The sequence below is a fragment of the Epinephelus fuscoguttatus genome, linkage group LG20, assembly GCF_011397635.1.
Source record: "Epinephelus fuscoguttatus linkage group LG20, E.fuscoguttatus.final_Chr_v1".
In the NCBI taxonomy this organism is placed as follows: Eukaryota; Metazoa; Chordata; class Actinopteri; order Perciformes; family Serranidae; genus Epinephelus; species Epinephelus fuscoguttatus.
The window spans coordinates 24642956-24660296 of NC_064771.1; the positions used below are offsets into that span (position 1 = coordinate 24642956).

At 41.8% G+C, this 17341-nt stretch overlaps 1 protein-coding gene across 2 annotated transcripts in view; it reads right to left on the reverse strand.

Moving 5' to 3' along the window:
- The window catches only part of LOC125881245 (testican-2-like), a 78961-nt gene that overhangs the window by 3108 nt on the left and 58512 nt on the right, over positions 1-17341 (reverse strand). For both annotated transcript variants that reach the window (XM_049564329.1, XM_049564330.1), the window contains exons 4-9: positions 16568-16676; positions 15952-16066; positions 12982-13101; positions 12640-12858; positions 4049-4111; positions 1553-1690 (exon numbers count right to left, since the gene is read on the reverse strand). In XM_049564329.1, the coding sequence (XP_049420286.1) occupies positions 1553-1690; positions 4049-4111; positions 12640-12858; positions 12982-13101; positions 15952-16066; positions 16568-16676 (764 nt within the window). The remainder of the gene's footprint in view (positions 1-1552; positions 1691-4048; positions 4112-12639; positions 12859-12981; positions 13102-15951; positions 16067-16567; positions 16677-17341) is intronic.

Consider the following 17341-nt stretch of genomic DNA (forward strand, 5'->3'; position numbering starts at 1 on the left):
ACTCGAATGCTACTGGGAAACACTGCGGTGTGTAGGTAAAAACACCAAGGTTAGAATGCCATTGGGAAAAGCCTGATATGTTGGTGAAAAACACAGAGGTTTTGTGGCTCAAATGATGCAATCGTAAAAAAAGAAACACTGCCTATGTGACATGTCTTAACACATCACAACATTTTCTTCTGGTGACTGGGCTGGTACAACACAGCTAGCCAGATAAAAGCGTTCATGACTCTAGCGGATTATAGCTACCTTGTGTGTGGTGGGGTCCCCAACTTAGGAACCAAAGAGTTATGGTCTTGTTTTTGGCCGGATGACTAAATGTGCTTGAGAATTACTGTCTTTTTATATTTCAGCTCTGTACATGGATGTGTCGCTGGTGTCAGGCTACTAGCTAGATTAGTGGTTTCCAACTGGTCCAGCCACAGGGTCCAGATTTTTTCTTTGTCATTAGTTCAAGGTCCACACAGTTTAATATATTCAGCATCATGCTTGCATTTAGCCATGTCTCAAGCCAGTCTGCTATCTCTGCATTCACTTGACAGCAGAAAATGGCACTTCAAAATAAAAGCTCTGTGCTGGAAATTGACTGTACACCACCTATCAGTTGGGAACCACTGAGCTAGATAACCTCAGCTTCTATCGTCAACCATTTCCAGGGTCTGGTGAAAGTCTGTTAAAAACCCTGACACTAGCCAAAACAAAAAATATAGAAGAGTTTGTCACAGCATATTGTAATTGCAAGTAAACACCAACTCAAGATATGTTTAAAGCTTTAACATTAACATTTACCTTTGACATTAGCTGACTCTGCCCGTTCCGAGTTTAGATAGTGGTTTTTGATCCACATCTGCCACCATTTCTCTGTGTTTTCGTTTGACTTCTCTCACATACTACTATTTCAGGACTCACAAGACACGTGTTTTTTATCTGATTTGATCAGCCGGACAGCTGTAAACAGCATAAATCATGGGCATTTGTGCAGCGCTGTTGTTGTTACCTCCGAGTTGCCTGCCCTCCATCAGGACAGTGCACCGACTTATGATGTCGTATGCAAAGACGCTGACTATACGTTTTGGACGGCTGGTTGGAAAAATCGAGCTTTGAAAATGTGTGAGAATCATTTTCTTACATCTTAGAGTAAACAATTAACTGACTGATAAAAAGAGTAACTGACTAAAATCCAATATGAGGTTTTGAATGTGTGCAGCTGTTACTTCCCATCATATGTGCCCCCCAAATACCTTTAAAATATTCTCAAAACAAGTGAAAAACCTGCAAATGTAGTAAGAAGATTACAATTTACAAGCGAGTGTCTATCTTATCAAATAAAAATGAATAAGGCAGGTCAGTGCATTAAAATCAAGAAACCTTGATTTAAATAAATAATTGAGTTGCATTGGAAAAAAGGTGAAATCTCACTGCAATGGCAAATAATTTCATGTTCTGGGAAAAAAAAAAAAAACAACTTCAAGGACTCACTTACAGCCTAAAATTACTTCATAAGGAAATATTCTGGCTGTGTAGAGTGTGAGGAAAAGTGTTTGCCTCATACCGCAGTCAGGGTTGCCATGGATTCTGGTGCCCATCATCTCTCCACCATGCTGGTCGACGCACCAGCACTCCCCTCGGCTTTGGTCGCATTGCACTTTCCTGTAGTAGCCGTCCTCGTCGCAGCTGGGAATGTACATCCCTGCGCACACAAACATGCACACACATGCCTGGTTGTTAAATATTTATACGCTTAGCACACATAGCTGCCTCATGCTGATGCCTGAGATGAGCACAGCATAAACGAGAATGCCAACACGCCTCAGCGAACCTGTGATAAGACCATCAGTCAGGATAGAGAGGCGGATTTTTGGCAGTGAATACCATGGAGACAGAGAAAGCTTCACTGTTTGTTTTACAGAAGCATGCATATGCTGCTGGAAGTGATTTCGTACAGTATGTTGGCGTGGTGTGTTTCCTTATGCTGTGAGAGTGGCATGTAAAAAAATGTAGTGACAGCCTCGGTGACAGAGCTCCAGTGTTTGAGCCTCCCTCAGGACACTCTTGTCAAACCCAAAGCAGTTCTCTAACAAGCACCGACCCCCCCCCTTTCCTCCCCTCCTCTCCACAACCGTGAAAACTAGAGAAAACACAAGCAATGAGACAAGAGGGCCTCGGGGATGGCGGAACATTTCTCTGGGTTTGGAGCTGAAGAGTAAAAAAGCAGCTGTGTTGCATGCTTGGTAGATACTGGAGCATGGGTTTTCTCAGGGAGCCAAATGGCCGAGTTAGCCCTGCTCTTTCCTAAAGCCAGCGCTGCCCTCTAACCCCCCCCCAGCCTGATTAGGACCTAATCTGAGGCGTGCGCTTGTGATCTCTTAAATGAGCCTCCTCCAGCTCCTCGCCTGCAGCCTTATTACGTAAGTACACCCTGGGACGCGGAGTGAGTGCGGGGGCACATGCCAGCTCGACGGTGCACTTCATGGCTCACTATATGGCATCATGTGGCTTTGAAAGGATCTGAAGTGAGTCAGTGCTAATTTCCTGTCCAAAAGGTGCTCCTACTCAAGTACAGTGTTTAAAGGGGACATATTATGCTTCTCTTTATTTTCTGTCATGTTTATGATGTTAGTGTGGGATCTTCATATTAAATCTGGCCAAAGTTTCAAATAATGAGCTAAATGTGTGTAGGAGAATCTGTATACTCTGTTTCCAACTGCTTTTTTACTTCCAAAACAAGTTAACATTAGTTTGTGATGGATTTCTTAATGGTCATCTACAAATGTTTACATTAGCCTGCATACACTGCTACATGTAGCAACATGCTAACATCTGGGAAACATGTTCTTTTGTTTGCTGATGTTAAGTTTGACCCAATTTCCAATCATGTTCTTGCTGGAACGTGTCAGTTCATGATGATTTTGGATTTGAAGCTTTTATTGGTGATTTTTCATGATAAAGTGCAGTTATTCTCCGTCACAGTCATTCCCTTGCAACAGCTAAACGGCTACATGTAGCTACATGCTAACATCAGGGTCACATCATGTAACCTTAGTTCCTGATGTTGTCAATTTCTCCAACCCGGTCTCACTATGAAGTCTTCAAAATCTGGTGCTTGGGCAGTGACTTCCAGCATCAGACACCGACAAAAAAACAAAAAACTGTCCTTTAATGTCAGCATGATACGCGGCTGGTGGTGTCAGGGAAAAAGCACAGTGTAATTAACACGGCTGTTACCTGCGGTTATTCCACAGGCTAGTTAATAACATGTCGGGCAGGAAATCCAAAGTGTGGGATCATTCTGAGAAGGTGAAGGACGAACCCAAGGTGATATGTAAACTCATCTTCATTGGTCGACTACAAACATGACGTATCATCTGAAACATGGAAGTAGCTACATGCCCAATAGCCGACAGCGTCATTAATAGGCGGCTCGCTCAGTGTGTGGCGTGCACTTGTAGATAAAATATAGGCCTATATTAATAAAGGTTCATTAGTACGGTTTTGTATTTCTCTGTAATGTAGCACAGTGTTAACAATGTTACTGATACTATTCTTTCTCACACCTTCAACTCAAACCATTGTGTTGCCCTGCCCAAAATATATAACTTAATAATTAAATTAATATCGTAAACGACTAGTCGACTAAGGGCCCTAAATGATGACTAGTGGTTGACTAGGAAAATACGCTGTGTGACAAGTCAAAATGTCTTCCTTGAAAAAGGCCTACAACAGTGGAGAGATGCCTAATAGTGCCAGTGTAAAAGACCCGGAAATGCTGACCACTCAGAGCAGACTGCGCTTTCTAAGGAGGGGGGCTTAAAGAGACAGGCGCTAAAACAGAGTGTTGCACACAGGGTGAATGCAGGTGTTCCAGCACAGACAGTATGAGGGAAATAAAGTGTTTTCTGACCATTAAAGCATGTAAACATGTTCTAGTGGAACACTTATATAGAAGTATGGGCCTGAAAATGAGCATGATATGTCCCCTTTAAAAATCTTCAATCAAATATACCTTCAACATCACAGCACTGCTATTTAAGATAAATGATAAATTTACCAGGCTTTTTCTTGGCTGCCTCCTGCACTTGGATCCTCTCCAGCTCGGCGAGGCACGGCGGCTCTGTGAGAATCAAACAAGAAAAGTGATGACAGATGAAACCTAAAACTGCTATCCCCAAACTTTATCTCAATCAATGCTCTTCATAATTACACCTTTTTTTTTTTTTTTGCACCGTATTGATTTGTTTAAAAAGTCTTATATTTCATTCTCTGTGAGTCTGATCGATCATCGAGAGCTTAGGTGAAAGAACATATGGATGCAGTCTGAGAGCGACAAGGAAGTGAGCTGAACCTGTCGAAGAGATAGAAATAGAAACAAAGAAGAAAAAGACACGTCGTATTGACCCCGAAGGCGATGAACCTTCCCCAGTGCTTGCAGATTTTCACAGCATTTCTATTGTGCTGGAATTCACGGCGCATTATCAATGCCTGTTAAAATAACAGTTTGTAATCATCTCTACACGTGTAGTGTGACGTCCTGTTCCAAATCATCATCGTAAAACCATTATCATGTAATGGTTCATAAATACCACCAGCTAGTGATGAAAAATTGATTAGGGAGCCAGTATCACCTATTGCACGCAGGTTAAATGCCTGATCAATGGAGCAATCGGCGTGCAAATGAGGTTACTGCCAGAAATATCCTTTATTTGTTTAGGAAAGGTCAAACGGTACAGATGTTGCAAATGAGCACAGCTGAAGAAGCTCTGTGAGCGTAGGCAGCATCCACAGAGACACCTGATCATTTTACAACATGAACAAAATGTCAGGAACAGGGCTTCAAAAGAATGCGTTTATTTCTAAATGAATATTTCAGCGCAGGGTTTTTAGATTAATTCTAAGCTCATTTTGCCTGACATTTCTCTAAAGGGTATTAGGTGGTGAGGGCAGGTGAAGAGTGTAAAATGTTTAACTTATAGACATCACCCTGAAACTTCCCCAGTGGATTACTTACAGTCAGACAATTACTATCATTATTTGGTATCACAGGTTTTCAGAAATTTAACGTTTAAATGCAAATGATGTATTATCTAATTAAATATGCACGCATTTGCAGTCATTTCCAGAACACTGGATGAAGCCAGGTTCAAAATTCTTGTTTCATTTTGTTGTCATATTAAAGTGCGCCAGGCTTTGAAGCCAGTTTTCATGGTGGCCAAAAAATTGAGCATAGCGTTAGTTCAAGCAGGACACCATGTCAAGCTCAGCTCACATCCCAGCTACATCAGCTGATCTCAAACAGCCCAATCAGCTGATGGAGCAGCTGATTGATAGAACGGAGTCAGCTGATAGATCACATGATCCCTTTCTTTGCAACCAATTGGCGAATCTCATTCAGGGTGCCCTATTTAAACTGCTCTGGTCTGCCTACTGTTGCTGCTTCCTTTTTAGTCACTTTGCAACCTGTCTCCACCCCAGCTCCTCCTTTTCATACTGTGTCTGACTTATCAGTGTCATTTCTGTTTGTCTTTGATGCTTCTCTGTTCTGTTCCTGGAGGGTCTTTGCTGCTGCTCTCCCTGCCTTAGGCTTTCCATGTGGGCGCATGGAAGGGCAGGGAGGTTTGCTCTCTCTGCCTCAGACTTATTGTTTGCACGTGTGAGGGCAGACAAGTGTGCTCTCTCTGCCTTAGGCTTTCCACGTAGGCGCGTGGAGAGGCTTTTTGTGTAGGCCAGAGGAAACAACGAAAGGCAGAGAGGCCCCAGAAAAGAGCGATACCGCCAAATGTAAGACTGCAAATGGAAATAAAGTTTTATTTGACTTAAGTGGTCCTGACTGAAGTGGAATTCTAATTTCTGGGTCTACCACAAGATGACTTGTGGCCCAAATACAATTTGCCCATTGACTAAGATCAATGCCAAAAAAGGAAGGGTGCTCAAAGTGCAAAACATAATAAAAAGTGGTTAAAAACAGAAGCAAATGAATCAGTCCTTGACTATCAGCAGTGCTACACACACAGATTCCTACCAGGTGTGATGAATCAGTGACCTGTCCTATGAGTATTGCCAATGTATGACAGCAGAACATACAAATGTATAAAAAACCCACAACTATACACAGAAAAAAATAGGTAAATTAGAAATAAAATAAAATAACATAAAACAAAAATAAATGTATTGATTGTCCATTGTACAGATGCACCCAATATAAACTTTTTTGTTGCCATAAGTAGGCGTAGTTTCACAACAGCCCTAGAACTAATAGATGTCGCCATGGAACATCCCCAGTTGATTACTTACATGAAGTCTCATATTACAAGTTCCCTGAAATATTTAGTTTTAATATGCAAATGAGGCATCTAATTAAGTATGTGCTTTTTCCATATATTTCCAGAACAGAAATGTGAACAAAAATAAATCCCTAAATGTGTATGTTTGACAAATTTTTCCACTAGTTTGGAAGGAGACGTGTTATGGACGCAAATAAACTCATCTGTGGTGTCTCATCTAAAAATCCCAGCTCAACGTGTCACCATGTAACTCAAGTAATCTGTTTTCAGCGTTTATATGAAACCAAATAAGCTTTTTCATTTTATTCCTGGAAAAAAAGAACCATGGTTTTGGTCAAAAATAAAAAAATATTGAATCAAATCAGATCTTAAAACCATGTTTCAGTAATCACTGACATTTAAAACACAAGATGGAGGGATATTATATGACCTCATAAAGCCTTGCAAAGTGCTGGCATAGAAGACATACATCTGATATCACCATAAATTCAGCCTTGCCTCCAGCTAGGCTTCTCTTTTTTTTTTTAACAGCCATCACATAACCCCAATCCTGGCTTCTCTCAATAGGTCCCTGTTCGTTTTAGAATTGATTTTAAGATTTTACTGAACACTTTCAAAGCTCATCTGGGTCCCCGCGATACATAGCAGACACATGAGCCAGTTCACAGCCTTAGATCCTCAGGCAGTCCCCCTCTGGCTGTTCCAAAGTCGAGGCTTAAATCTAAAGGTGATTGTCTTTTTGCCATCACGGCTCCTCGACTTTGGATCGACCTGCCTGAGGAGATAAGACTCGCAGAATCAGTGACATCTTTTAAATCACCTCTTAAAACCCATTTTTATAGACTTGTTTTTATGTGATGTCTTTTTATTTCCTTAAATTTTGTCTTTTTATTGCTTTTATTACCTTCATTCTTTTTATTTGTATTTATTTATGTTGACATTTTTTGTCTTGCGTTTTGCATTTTTGGCTTTCTTGTTTTAACTTTATTTTAATTTTGTCTCCTTTATGTTTGGTTGGAGTGTTTGGCATTCTGTCACTACATTGCCCTCTGAGTATCCTGTTTCTGCTTTTGAGTTGTCCGTCAAGGCACTTTATAAATTCTGTTTTTGAAGGTACCATATAAATAATCTGCAGTTAGGCATTCATATAAAAGAACAATATAACCATTGGTAAATTGGTGGAAGCTGTAAAAAGTAGATTTCTTTTCTAAGAATGAGACACCGTGCATTCAGAAAGTGTTCAGACTGGTTTTGTTGTTGCTCTCTTATGCATTGTCAGCTGTGGGAGCTTATATAGACAGGTTTGTGTATGCCTTTTCAAGTCATGTCCAATCAGCTGAATTTACCACAGCTGGACTCCAATCACAGTTGTAGAAACAGCTCAAAGATGATCAACAGAAATAGGAAGCACCTGAGCTAAATGTCAACTGTCAGAGCAAAGAGTCTGAATACTGAGGCTTTTCCTTTCAACAACAAACATTTCTAAAATCATATTTTTGCTCATTACACCGCATTGAGTGCAGAGTGATGAAGGGGAAAAAATAATTTAAGGCTGCAACATGAAATGTGTAAAAAGATGAAGGGGTCTGAATACTGTCTGATCGTGCTGCTGCTGAACAGAGGAAAAACAATCTTTCTGTGGAACCTCGACACCCATATGATCAATGCTGAAGAACCAGGAGGGGGTTGATTGAAGGGAACAGTCGACCCTGAACACAATGACGCTTTGTTATTGGACTTCTGTGCTAATCATAGACCGTCTCCAGGGAACACCATGTTCAGGCATGGTTGATGAGCGTACCTGGTACCAGAGGGATCAGTGATGGATCTGTGGCTGTATGTGTCGGACACTTGGATGGAACAAGTTGTGACCATTAAAGAGGTAGTTTGGATTTCTTGAGGTAGGGTTATATGAGGTACTTATCCATAGTCAGTCTCTACCTACAGTCAAGAGCAGTGGACACACCCCAGTTTGGAGAAGCAGCAGCAATACCGACAGTGAAGCTATGTACTGCATTGGACGTATTTGGAACACAGGAGTTGCTGGTCTAGTGCTGCCTCGAATAGCGAGTTTGTTTGTCTTTGTGTGTGGTTTATCTTAGGTGGCTAAAATATGTTTTGCCGCTGCCCCCATCCACAGCACTATTTATTTTTAAATTTATTTTATTTGACCTTTATTTAACTAGGAAGTCCCATTGAGATTGACAGTGTCTTTTACAAGAGAGACCTGGCCAAGGTAGCAGCCAGTCAGAACACATTTAAAATGCAACAAATTCAACACATAATACAAAAATTCACAATAAAACAACAACTATTCAAACATAGAGGCCTCTCAAGAAGAAGAAGAAGAAGAACCACTTGGAGGAGTGTTGCTGGTAACTATCAGAGCTGTTGCTTAGCTTCTGTGGCAGTACTCCTGCCCGCTTCTCCAAACTGGTAGACTCCCATCTACTGTTGGTGATACACTGACTATGGATAAGTACATCATAAGCCTTGTTTCTACCAAGCAGTCCGGTTCAGTTCAGTTCAGTTCACATTAGAAAGCTTATCTTTGCATTTCCATGGTCAAATGTTGTGGATGCTAGCAACAGACCCATTCTATTCCGTCCTGTTTTTCCTCACCCCTCTGTTGAGGTACCTCAAGCCAGAGTCACTGTAGTATAAAGAGTGATCAAAAGTGAACAGTTACTCTTGCTGTACAAGGACTTTTTTAAATATACCATTAACTGTGACAGAGACTTTAACCACTCCAGCCTGTTCTCTTTTGTTCTGAAATTTCCGCCGTGTAGCCCCGTTCCGTGAATCATTAACAAGGTGTAGACTGTTCCCGGCTCACCCTTTTTCTCCTCTAAGGGCGGTGGCCTTGTGGGTAACCTGTGAGGGTGTGACGTGTGAGGGAAACAGCTCTCTCAGGGTGTCATGGTAGAGAGTGATGATACTCAGCAGAATTAAGTGTCTAGATGAGCTCAGGGCTACTGCTAAACCTCATGAGAAGGCCATGTTTGTTGTTCTGTGGTCAAGACTGCAAGAAAGGAAAAAAATGATGCACACACCGATAGAGCTCCCATTAATCCATTTAATTTTCTGTCAAGTGACGTTTCGAGCAACGCAGGCTCTTCCTCAGAAATCTAAGGAAGAGCCTGCGTGTGCGGATCATTTTTTTTCTTTTTTGATACATGTTAGAAGTTTATGATCCAGCACCCTTTCAATAATTACTTGGGATGTGCGTGTTATTATCTTTTTTCGAAGACTGCAAGAAAGCCATTGTTGGTGAATGACACCTGAACGCCTCGCCATCCTTCCTTCTGCAGAGTGGGCAAAGCTAGTTACCAGCTAATAACGAGCCAAGCTAAGATAATGTTAATACGCCAGCATGTTCCCAACTATGGTTCAGAGCTGGTAAGCTTTCACTAAGAGACTGTGGAAATGCTAAACAGATCTAGCTTTAATGTACATTTCCGTACAGGTATTGTACCGGTTCTAGGGTACTAGGGTACTATACTGAAAGTGTGTGGTGGAAACACGGTTATACAACCCCACTTCAAAAAATCCTGACTATCCCTTTAAACCAAGGGTGAAAAACAGTGTTGAAGGCAGCTTGAAGACAGAGTCTTTTTAGCCCAGAGGAACTGTATATCAGGTAAGGACTACATTTTCTGCAGCATGGTGGAGAGTCACATCTCTGGTGGGACTCTGTGGGCAGAGTTCAGTGAGGCCACTAAAGAAGGACTTTCGATTTGCCAGAAAGTGATTCTGGCAAACTGTCAGATGACTCAGATAAAAAGAGGTCTTGTCCAGATTGTTCTCAGCAGGAGGGGAGAGATGCTGATCGTGTCTGGGAATATTGTCAGACCTGTATAAGCGGCGGTAGAAAATAGATAAAATGGATGGAGAATTCAAGCATAAGTTTGTACAAACTGCTGAAGGTTAAAGAGAGGCAACAGACAGACAGAGTGTGCTTTTGAAGATGTTGATTAGGTTGAATAATCCCGCTTTGAAATAACAGCTTGTGGGCTTTCAGGCTTGGTTAAAGGGATAATTTGACATTTTGGGAAATGCTCTTATTCGCTGTATTGCAGGCAGTTTGATGAAAAATTTGATACCACTTTCATATCTGTGTGATAAATACGGAGCCAGAGCCAGGAGGCGATAAGCTTAGAATAAAGACTAGAAGGTGGGGTAAACAGCCAGCCTGGCTCCATCCAAAAAATAATATCAGCACCTCTAAAGGTCACTAATTAACGCAATATATCTCCTGTGTTTAAGCCCTGGACAAAAAGAAATGTAAAAATGTCAGTTTGTGTTTTAGGAGCAGCTAAGTGCTAAAACCATTTCTTAGCTTTAGAGAGGCTGAGTACTGAATTTAGATAATTAAAGACACTAAATGAATTGCTTCAGTTCTACTGAGCCAAAAAATGGCTTGTCATTTGGTCCCTAAATTCGATGCTGAAGAAGTAAATGTATCAATGGGTAAAAATAAGTCTTCAGATAACATATCAATTATGAATCAACCATTTGATCTAGCTACCCAGCATACAGACACAACACCACTTCATCTTGTTAAAACAATACTCACAATTTGGATTAACTTTTATGAAAAACTTTTGATTCTTTTGATCTAAGGATCCTTACAGACTAAAGGAATATGAATAACTTACAGGGTAATCGAGGAATGGACACGTAATTTGAGGAAGCCAACAACCAGGTTTTATATATCTGAAGAACTTCTATTAAAAAATAAACTTCTAATCAAAATGTGTAGCCACACCGGGCAAGCAAAAGGGACTGGGCTTTTAACTGAAGTTTTATGGTATAACCCACCAAATCAAGCGCCAGTGATTTGTGTATAACCCACGTTTTTGGGTAGGCCACAATCATGTCACCAATTAGATGGGAGGCAGTCTGAGGTGATGGATGGATCACAAAACACAGGACTTTTCCCCAGGAGACAGATGTTCAATACTTTGAGTAATTTTAAAGTACGTCCTCACCATGTTTCTTCTCCTTAACCTAACCTATGTAACTGTACATTAAGTCGGTAACATAATTGATGGGGTGCTACTCCCCCCCTCCCCCAGTTCCAGTCTTTATGTTGAGCTAATAGTGTCCCGATTAACTACATACTTAATGTACAAATATAAGAGTGGCATCAATCCTCTGATCCAACTCAGCTATAAAGCAATCTGGAAATCCATCGGTAAAAAAACAAAAAACAAAAAAAACTTTTTTTCCCCCTTCCTTTACCTCTGGAGACACAGCCCGGAGTTTTTTGACTAACGGAAGTGCAGGGGCCTCGGCGATCGCTCACGCCCTTCACTTCTGGTGGTGCCCCCAGGGAATCGCCGTGTTGTTTACAAATACTCCGGGTAGAAAACCAGCAGAGTTTAGCTATATATCACATTTTTCACATCACTGTATCACCATGTAGACTAATCTGATGTTTGTTAAGTCTGTAAACACAATGACTGAACAAACGTTACTATTTCTGTGTGCACGTTTTGTAATTAATAACATGGTTATCGTAGATTAGCTGGGCTAACTGTTAGCTGTTAACGTTAGCTGTTAGCGGTGTCTGTAATAACCATAGACTGTATAAAAATAAACGATCCGTGAATAAATTATTTTTTCCAGCGGATATCTTAGTTACAACATGACTGAGCTAGCAAAGCAGTTTTGTGTTGCTATGTATGGTATTTATTCAGTTATGGGAAATCACGATGTCTAGAAAGCATCAGTGACTGCAGCTGACAGGGACAGTTACCAAAGCTAACATCAGGACGTTGACGTCTGTTAAAAGCCTCCCGTTGTCGGATACAACATGAAAATACTCCAGTTAGATCAATCATGTTGTACCTCAGACATCCGCTGGAAATGTTTTGTTTTTTTTTAGCAGTCGCTATGGATGCGGAGCTTGCTGTTTCTGTAGGTACACATTTCCCGGGGACACCTGCAGCTCTCGGCCACGCCCCCTCCATTGTGATTGGCTAAAGCGCAGCATCATTCAAACTCAAAGCCCCCCCCCCCCCGAATCTGAATCTGTCTTGAGAGATTAGCTATAAAGTAAATAAGCATATTTCCCAAAATGTCCAACTATTCCACTCTACATGTGCTGTTACTTCCCTGGTGTTGAGGGACAAATACATACAGTGTATGTGTCACATTTCAACATCCACAGACAGTTTAATGATTCATTCTTTGTCCCCTTTCACAGCAGCCATAGCAGGCTTGTGGTGGAATAAAGTGATGTCACAGCGTACCCTCTATTTCCCTGTGATGTGATCTGGCTATTATTTCACCCATTTAGTGATCTGACCCAAAATAGACTCTCTGTGCTTTTGCAGTGTAAATCTTCTGTACTCACTTTCCCTCCAGAAGCAGAGGCACCACTCCGCCGTAGAAACCTTCCCATCCTTGTAGCTGTCACAGGAGTTGAAGAAGGGTCGGATGCAGACCTCGTACTTGTCCAGGTTAATAGCAGCGAGTTCAGCTTGGTCCAGATACAGGTCACTGTTGGTGTCCAGCCTGGAGAACATCCAGCCGATGGAGTCCTTGCAGCTGGCTACGAGGCTCCTGTCCAGCGCTGTCAGAAATCGTTTTCATAGCACTTTATTTCTTTTCATACCAGTACATTTCACATTACATGCCTTTGCATAGACAACTGAGTTGTAAGATTGAGAATAAAGCTGCTTTGTGAGTTTCAAACCTGAAGCGGTGCCAGCTCCGAGCTTGCCAGAGTTATTCTGCTTTGCGTTTCCATGAAGGAGTTGGAACCAGTCTCTCAGGCGGTCGCCCAGGTCTGCCAGGTCCTGGCCCGTGCAGCTCTCTGAGGGAGCAATGGAAAAAAAAAAAAAAGGGAATCCCGGCATTCAAAACTCTGGCAGACACTAAACAGCAATCTGACTCACCTTCCCAACAGACAGGCTTCACATTGCTCTTACTGATGTACAGTGAAAAGAATCAAAGGCACAGCTTTCCCTCACTGTAAAGCTGTCGAGGCGAACTGTACATGCTGTCATTTATAAGCGTATGATCTGCTGCTCAAAGAAAACATTACTTCGCAATTAACTCTGTGGCAGCAAATTGCTGTTATGCAATAAAGAAATCCACTTTCAGACTCAGGCTAAGCACTTTTTCCAGGCTACAGATGAAAAACAGGAGTAACATTTCATCCTTATGATCAATTGGCATTTTTACATGCCCGAGAGCTTACAATCAATACTGTTTGGCTGCCATGATAGATAGTGTACACTCTAAATAATTACATGATTGAAAGAGCAGTTTAACCACATGGGGGATATTTGGCTAACAGTAATCTCTGAAATTGGTGAGTATTGATCCCAAACGTGGAGCATTGGGTTGATTGGTTCAATCCTACTAACAGCATGCTGTGTGTGGGGCATTTAAACCTTTACTGCCGATGAAAAGTCCTTTTTTTTTTTTTGTTTAGGAGGGTTCCCATGATGAGAGCTATTTGAATTCTCTAAATGCTACGGAAAGGTGCTTCAGTGCTTTCTTTCTTATCTCCTTCAGCATTGGATACACTGGACCATCCTTTACCAAAGGAAAGAAGATAATGCCGTCCTGGCTGGTCATGAAAACAAACAATACAACCATCTTCCATAAATGTAACGATTCATTTTATGTAATCATACCACTGTAATAGGTATTCATGGCAACAAATATGAGTGCACAGGAGGGTGAGCGTGAGCAACCATTCTAAATGTGACAACTAAGGATGCACAATACTGGATTTTTTTGCCCATATCCAATATACCGATATCTAACAACTCATTTGACTGATAACCGATACTGATATTGATATATCCACTTTTCCCCCCAGTTTTAGTGGCCATCAAGTCTTTTTCGTAGGGGAATTAGCATCATATTATGCATTGTCATGGCCCACCAGCAGATGGAGACATGAAATACAATACTTTTCAATGTATGTAATATTCAGTGTGCAAATTTTGACTATCCAGAAAAGGCATGTTGGCCAATTATGATAGTTCATTCAGCCAACACTGATGACGGGCTGATATTATCGTGCATCCGTAGTGACAACCATTTCATTTCACTTTTGTGACTGGTAGCCTATATTGCTGTTTTTAAAATTACAATTCCAACTTTGGTAATGAAGTAATACTTTTCGCTGGATTGTCCACATTTATTGCTTGATATTGGACAGAATTGTCAACTTGTTACCCTCCATTTCCATTTTCAGTTTGACATTGCCGATGCTGATGCCATGACTGATTTCTGCGAGGGAGGTGGATTTTGATTTTCCCTGACCAATCACTAGAGATCAAAGTATCTGCCTTAATATGATGTCATTTCAAGTCTACACTAATGCATAGCCATGCCAACATATTTGTTTTGCTGAGGCTGTGGAGCTGAGTGGAGTGGAGCAAAGTAGAAACAAATTCATTGTTGGGTGATAGCCTTGATAGCAGCGTCTTTCTTATCAAGAGCGCTTGGCATTGCTGTTATTAATCCTCTTTGGCTCCGGCACACCACTTGACAATGCTTGACAACAGTTAGTCCTGCTCATGGCGCTGATTCCCCCACAGTGCTCATTAATCATTTTTTATTCTAAGTGAGCTGTTTTATGTCACGATGTCAGACAAACCAGTAAAGTCAAACTTGGTGGGGTGGGCAGATGCCGCACCAGAGTTCGTTTGCACCAGAGTTCATTTGTTACCAGACCTAGACCACCTTTTCAGGAAGGTATCCTCATCTCTCAGTCTGGTTGTTTTGCTGCAAACCCAAGTGCGACTGCTGTGTTCACACCTGCCCAAACGAACCGCACTTAGGGGTCAAACGAACTTGAGTTAGTTTGAACCGAACCAAACAGGGAAGGTGTGAAAGCACCCTGATTCTCTTAGCATTGTAGTTGTCTTTTCTAAGTCCTCATAAATTCCCCTTCACATCTTTCACTGACCTCAAGACGTTTTCCATCAAGGTCAAGGAAAAGTGTTTGGGAAAATATACACAGGACATAGTTTCTTTGACTATTAGACCCATGCACGTATTAAGAGAACTGGATACAGCGTCACTCCTATGGAAGATGTACAGTGGTGCATGACCCCCAAAAAGTTCAACTTGAGTACTGACTCGGATCTTCTGTATTGTTGGGCACATAGTGAAGGTTCACTAGAGACTTCCACCAGCCAAGTGGCTAACATCCGGTTCTGCCCTCCCTTAACTTGTAAAAAAAAAAACTATTTGTGTGACTGTTCTATCTTTTCGAAATATTATCAAACCTTTTATTCATTAATTTTCTGTAACCGCTTATCCTGTTGGGGGTCCTGGCGGTGCAGGAGCCTATCCCAGCTGACATTAGGCACGAGGCAGGGTACACCTTGGACAGGTCACCAGACTAGCGCAGGGCTAACACATAGAGACAGACAGCCATTCACACTCACATTCCCACCTATGGCCAATTTAGAGTCACCAATTAACCTGCATGTCTTTGGACTGTGGGAGGAAGCTGGAGCACCCAGCCCCGTGGACCATTTTTGGACATGGAAGCTGTAATACCTCAGTTGGGCCACTTTGTAAAATAGGATTCAAAGCATGGCTCTGTTCCCAAGACTTCATTCGACCGCAGCCTAGAAGGATCACAGTCCAAAATTAAGATGCATAATCAGAAGAAGGTGAAGAAAAGGCCACTTACCACGTTTTGTGTCAGTATTTGTGAGGGTGACGGACGCTGTGGCACAGGGGCAGAAGCCAGCACACAGGATACTGAGCTCTTTGCCTGTGAGGCAGGCCTGCTGCTCCAGCTTGCACTGTGAGGAGAAGGAGAGAGACAGTTAAAATATTTATGGAGGTGACCGCAGGAAAGAGAGATTGCTCATTCAGATGAGACACTGCACTTAGAGAAAGCCAGCAAGAATGAGCTGTCATTTTCCGCTGTCTTTTCATGCAAGGTCAAAATTAAAAACTATACATAAATCAATAAAGAGTCCTGGCAGGGCCCGGTGTACGGTGATGCCGCTCAAAACAACGTCAGTCATTAATCATACAGACACGTTAAGCCGGTGCACTTGTCCTCCCGCAAACAGTGATGAACTGTGCTGCCCTGCTGCGTCCACGTATATGTCAGCACAGCAGGAAACAGCTCTTGACTGGACTCTTCTCATTATTTAAAATGATGACACTGCCGCTTTCCATTTCTTCTCAGGGTTTTTATGCTGGCAGAATCCAGTAATAAAGCCAAAGAAAAATGATGGGAGTAAAACGTAGAGTGCTTTTAACGAGAGATGGCAGTGCAGAATATTTCTTCTTACCTCAGAGGCGTAGTTGTGTCCATCAGAGCCACATACAGGTGAAGAGGCAGCCACGGGACAAGGCTTGCAGGTGCTTTCATGAGCCTCCACCTGCCCTGACTGCTTCACTCTGAACGTGACAGGAAAAAAGGAAAACATTTAAAATGTCAGTCCACTTGAATTACAGAAGAAACATTTTCTCACCCACCACGCAGATAGTTTTCCAGGGCTTTTAGGGTATCTGTCACTGAGATGTAACCCCAATACAACAAGAAAACAAGAGTCTACAGTCACGCTAGCGGCTCATTGAGGCTGTACTTGGGCATGGTGATGGTGCTTTGACCTAAATGCTAACTTCAGCATGCTAACATGCCCACAATGACAATCTAATACCTGCTAAATATCAGCAGATATAAGATTTATCAATTTAACCATCTTTATTCAGGTAAAGCTGAGGCTGTTGGGGATGTTGTTAGTTTTGCATGTGTTTGGTCAAAGTAAAATTTGATCTGATGATGAAGCTCAAGGAAAAGTCAGGGGATAATTTAAGTTGGACCATGACTGTCTGTACAAAATCAAATTGGGGTTAGCCCTGTGTTCCCTCAGCTCTTAGTTCCCTACTGAACTTTTCCATCCCATATTAGCCCCTTTGTTCAATAAGCCCTTTGTTCCCTATTATCAGAGCAGGCCCTTAACTGGGTTGGAGATTAGGGTTGCTCATGTTAATACAGGGGCGAAAGCATTACCTCACTGGTGGAGGTTTTGATCTGAGGAAACATAGGGCTGAGGGAACAT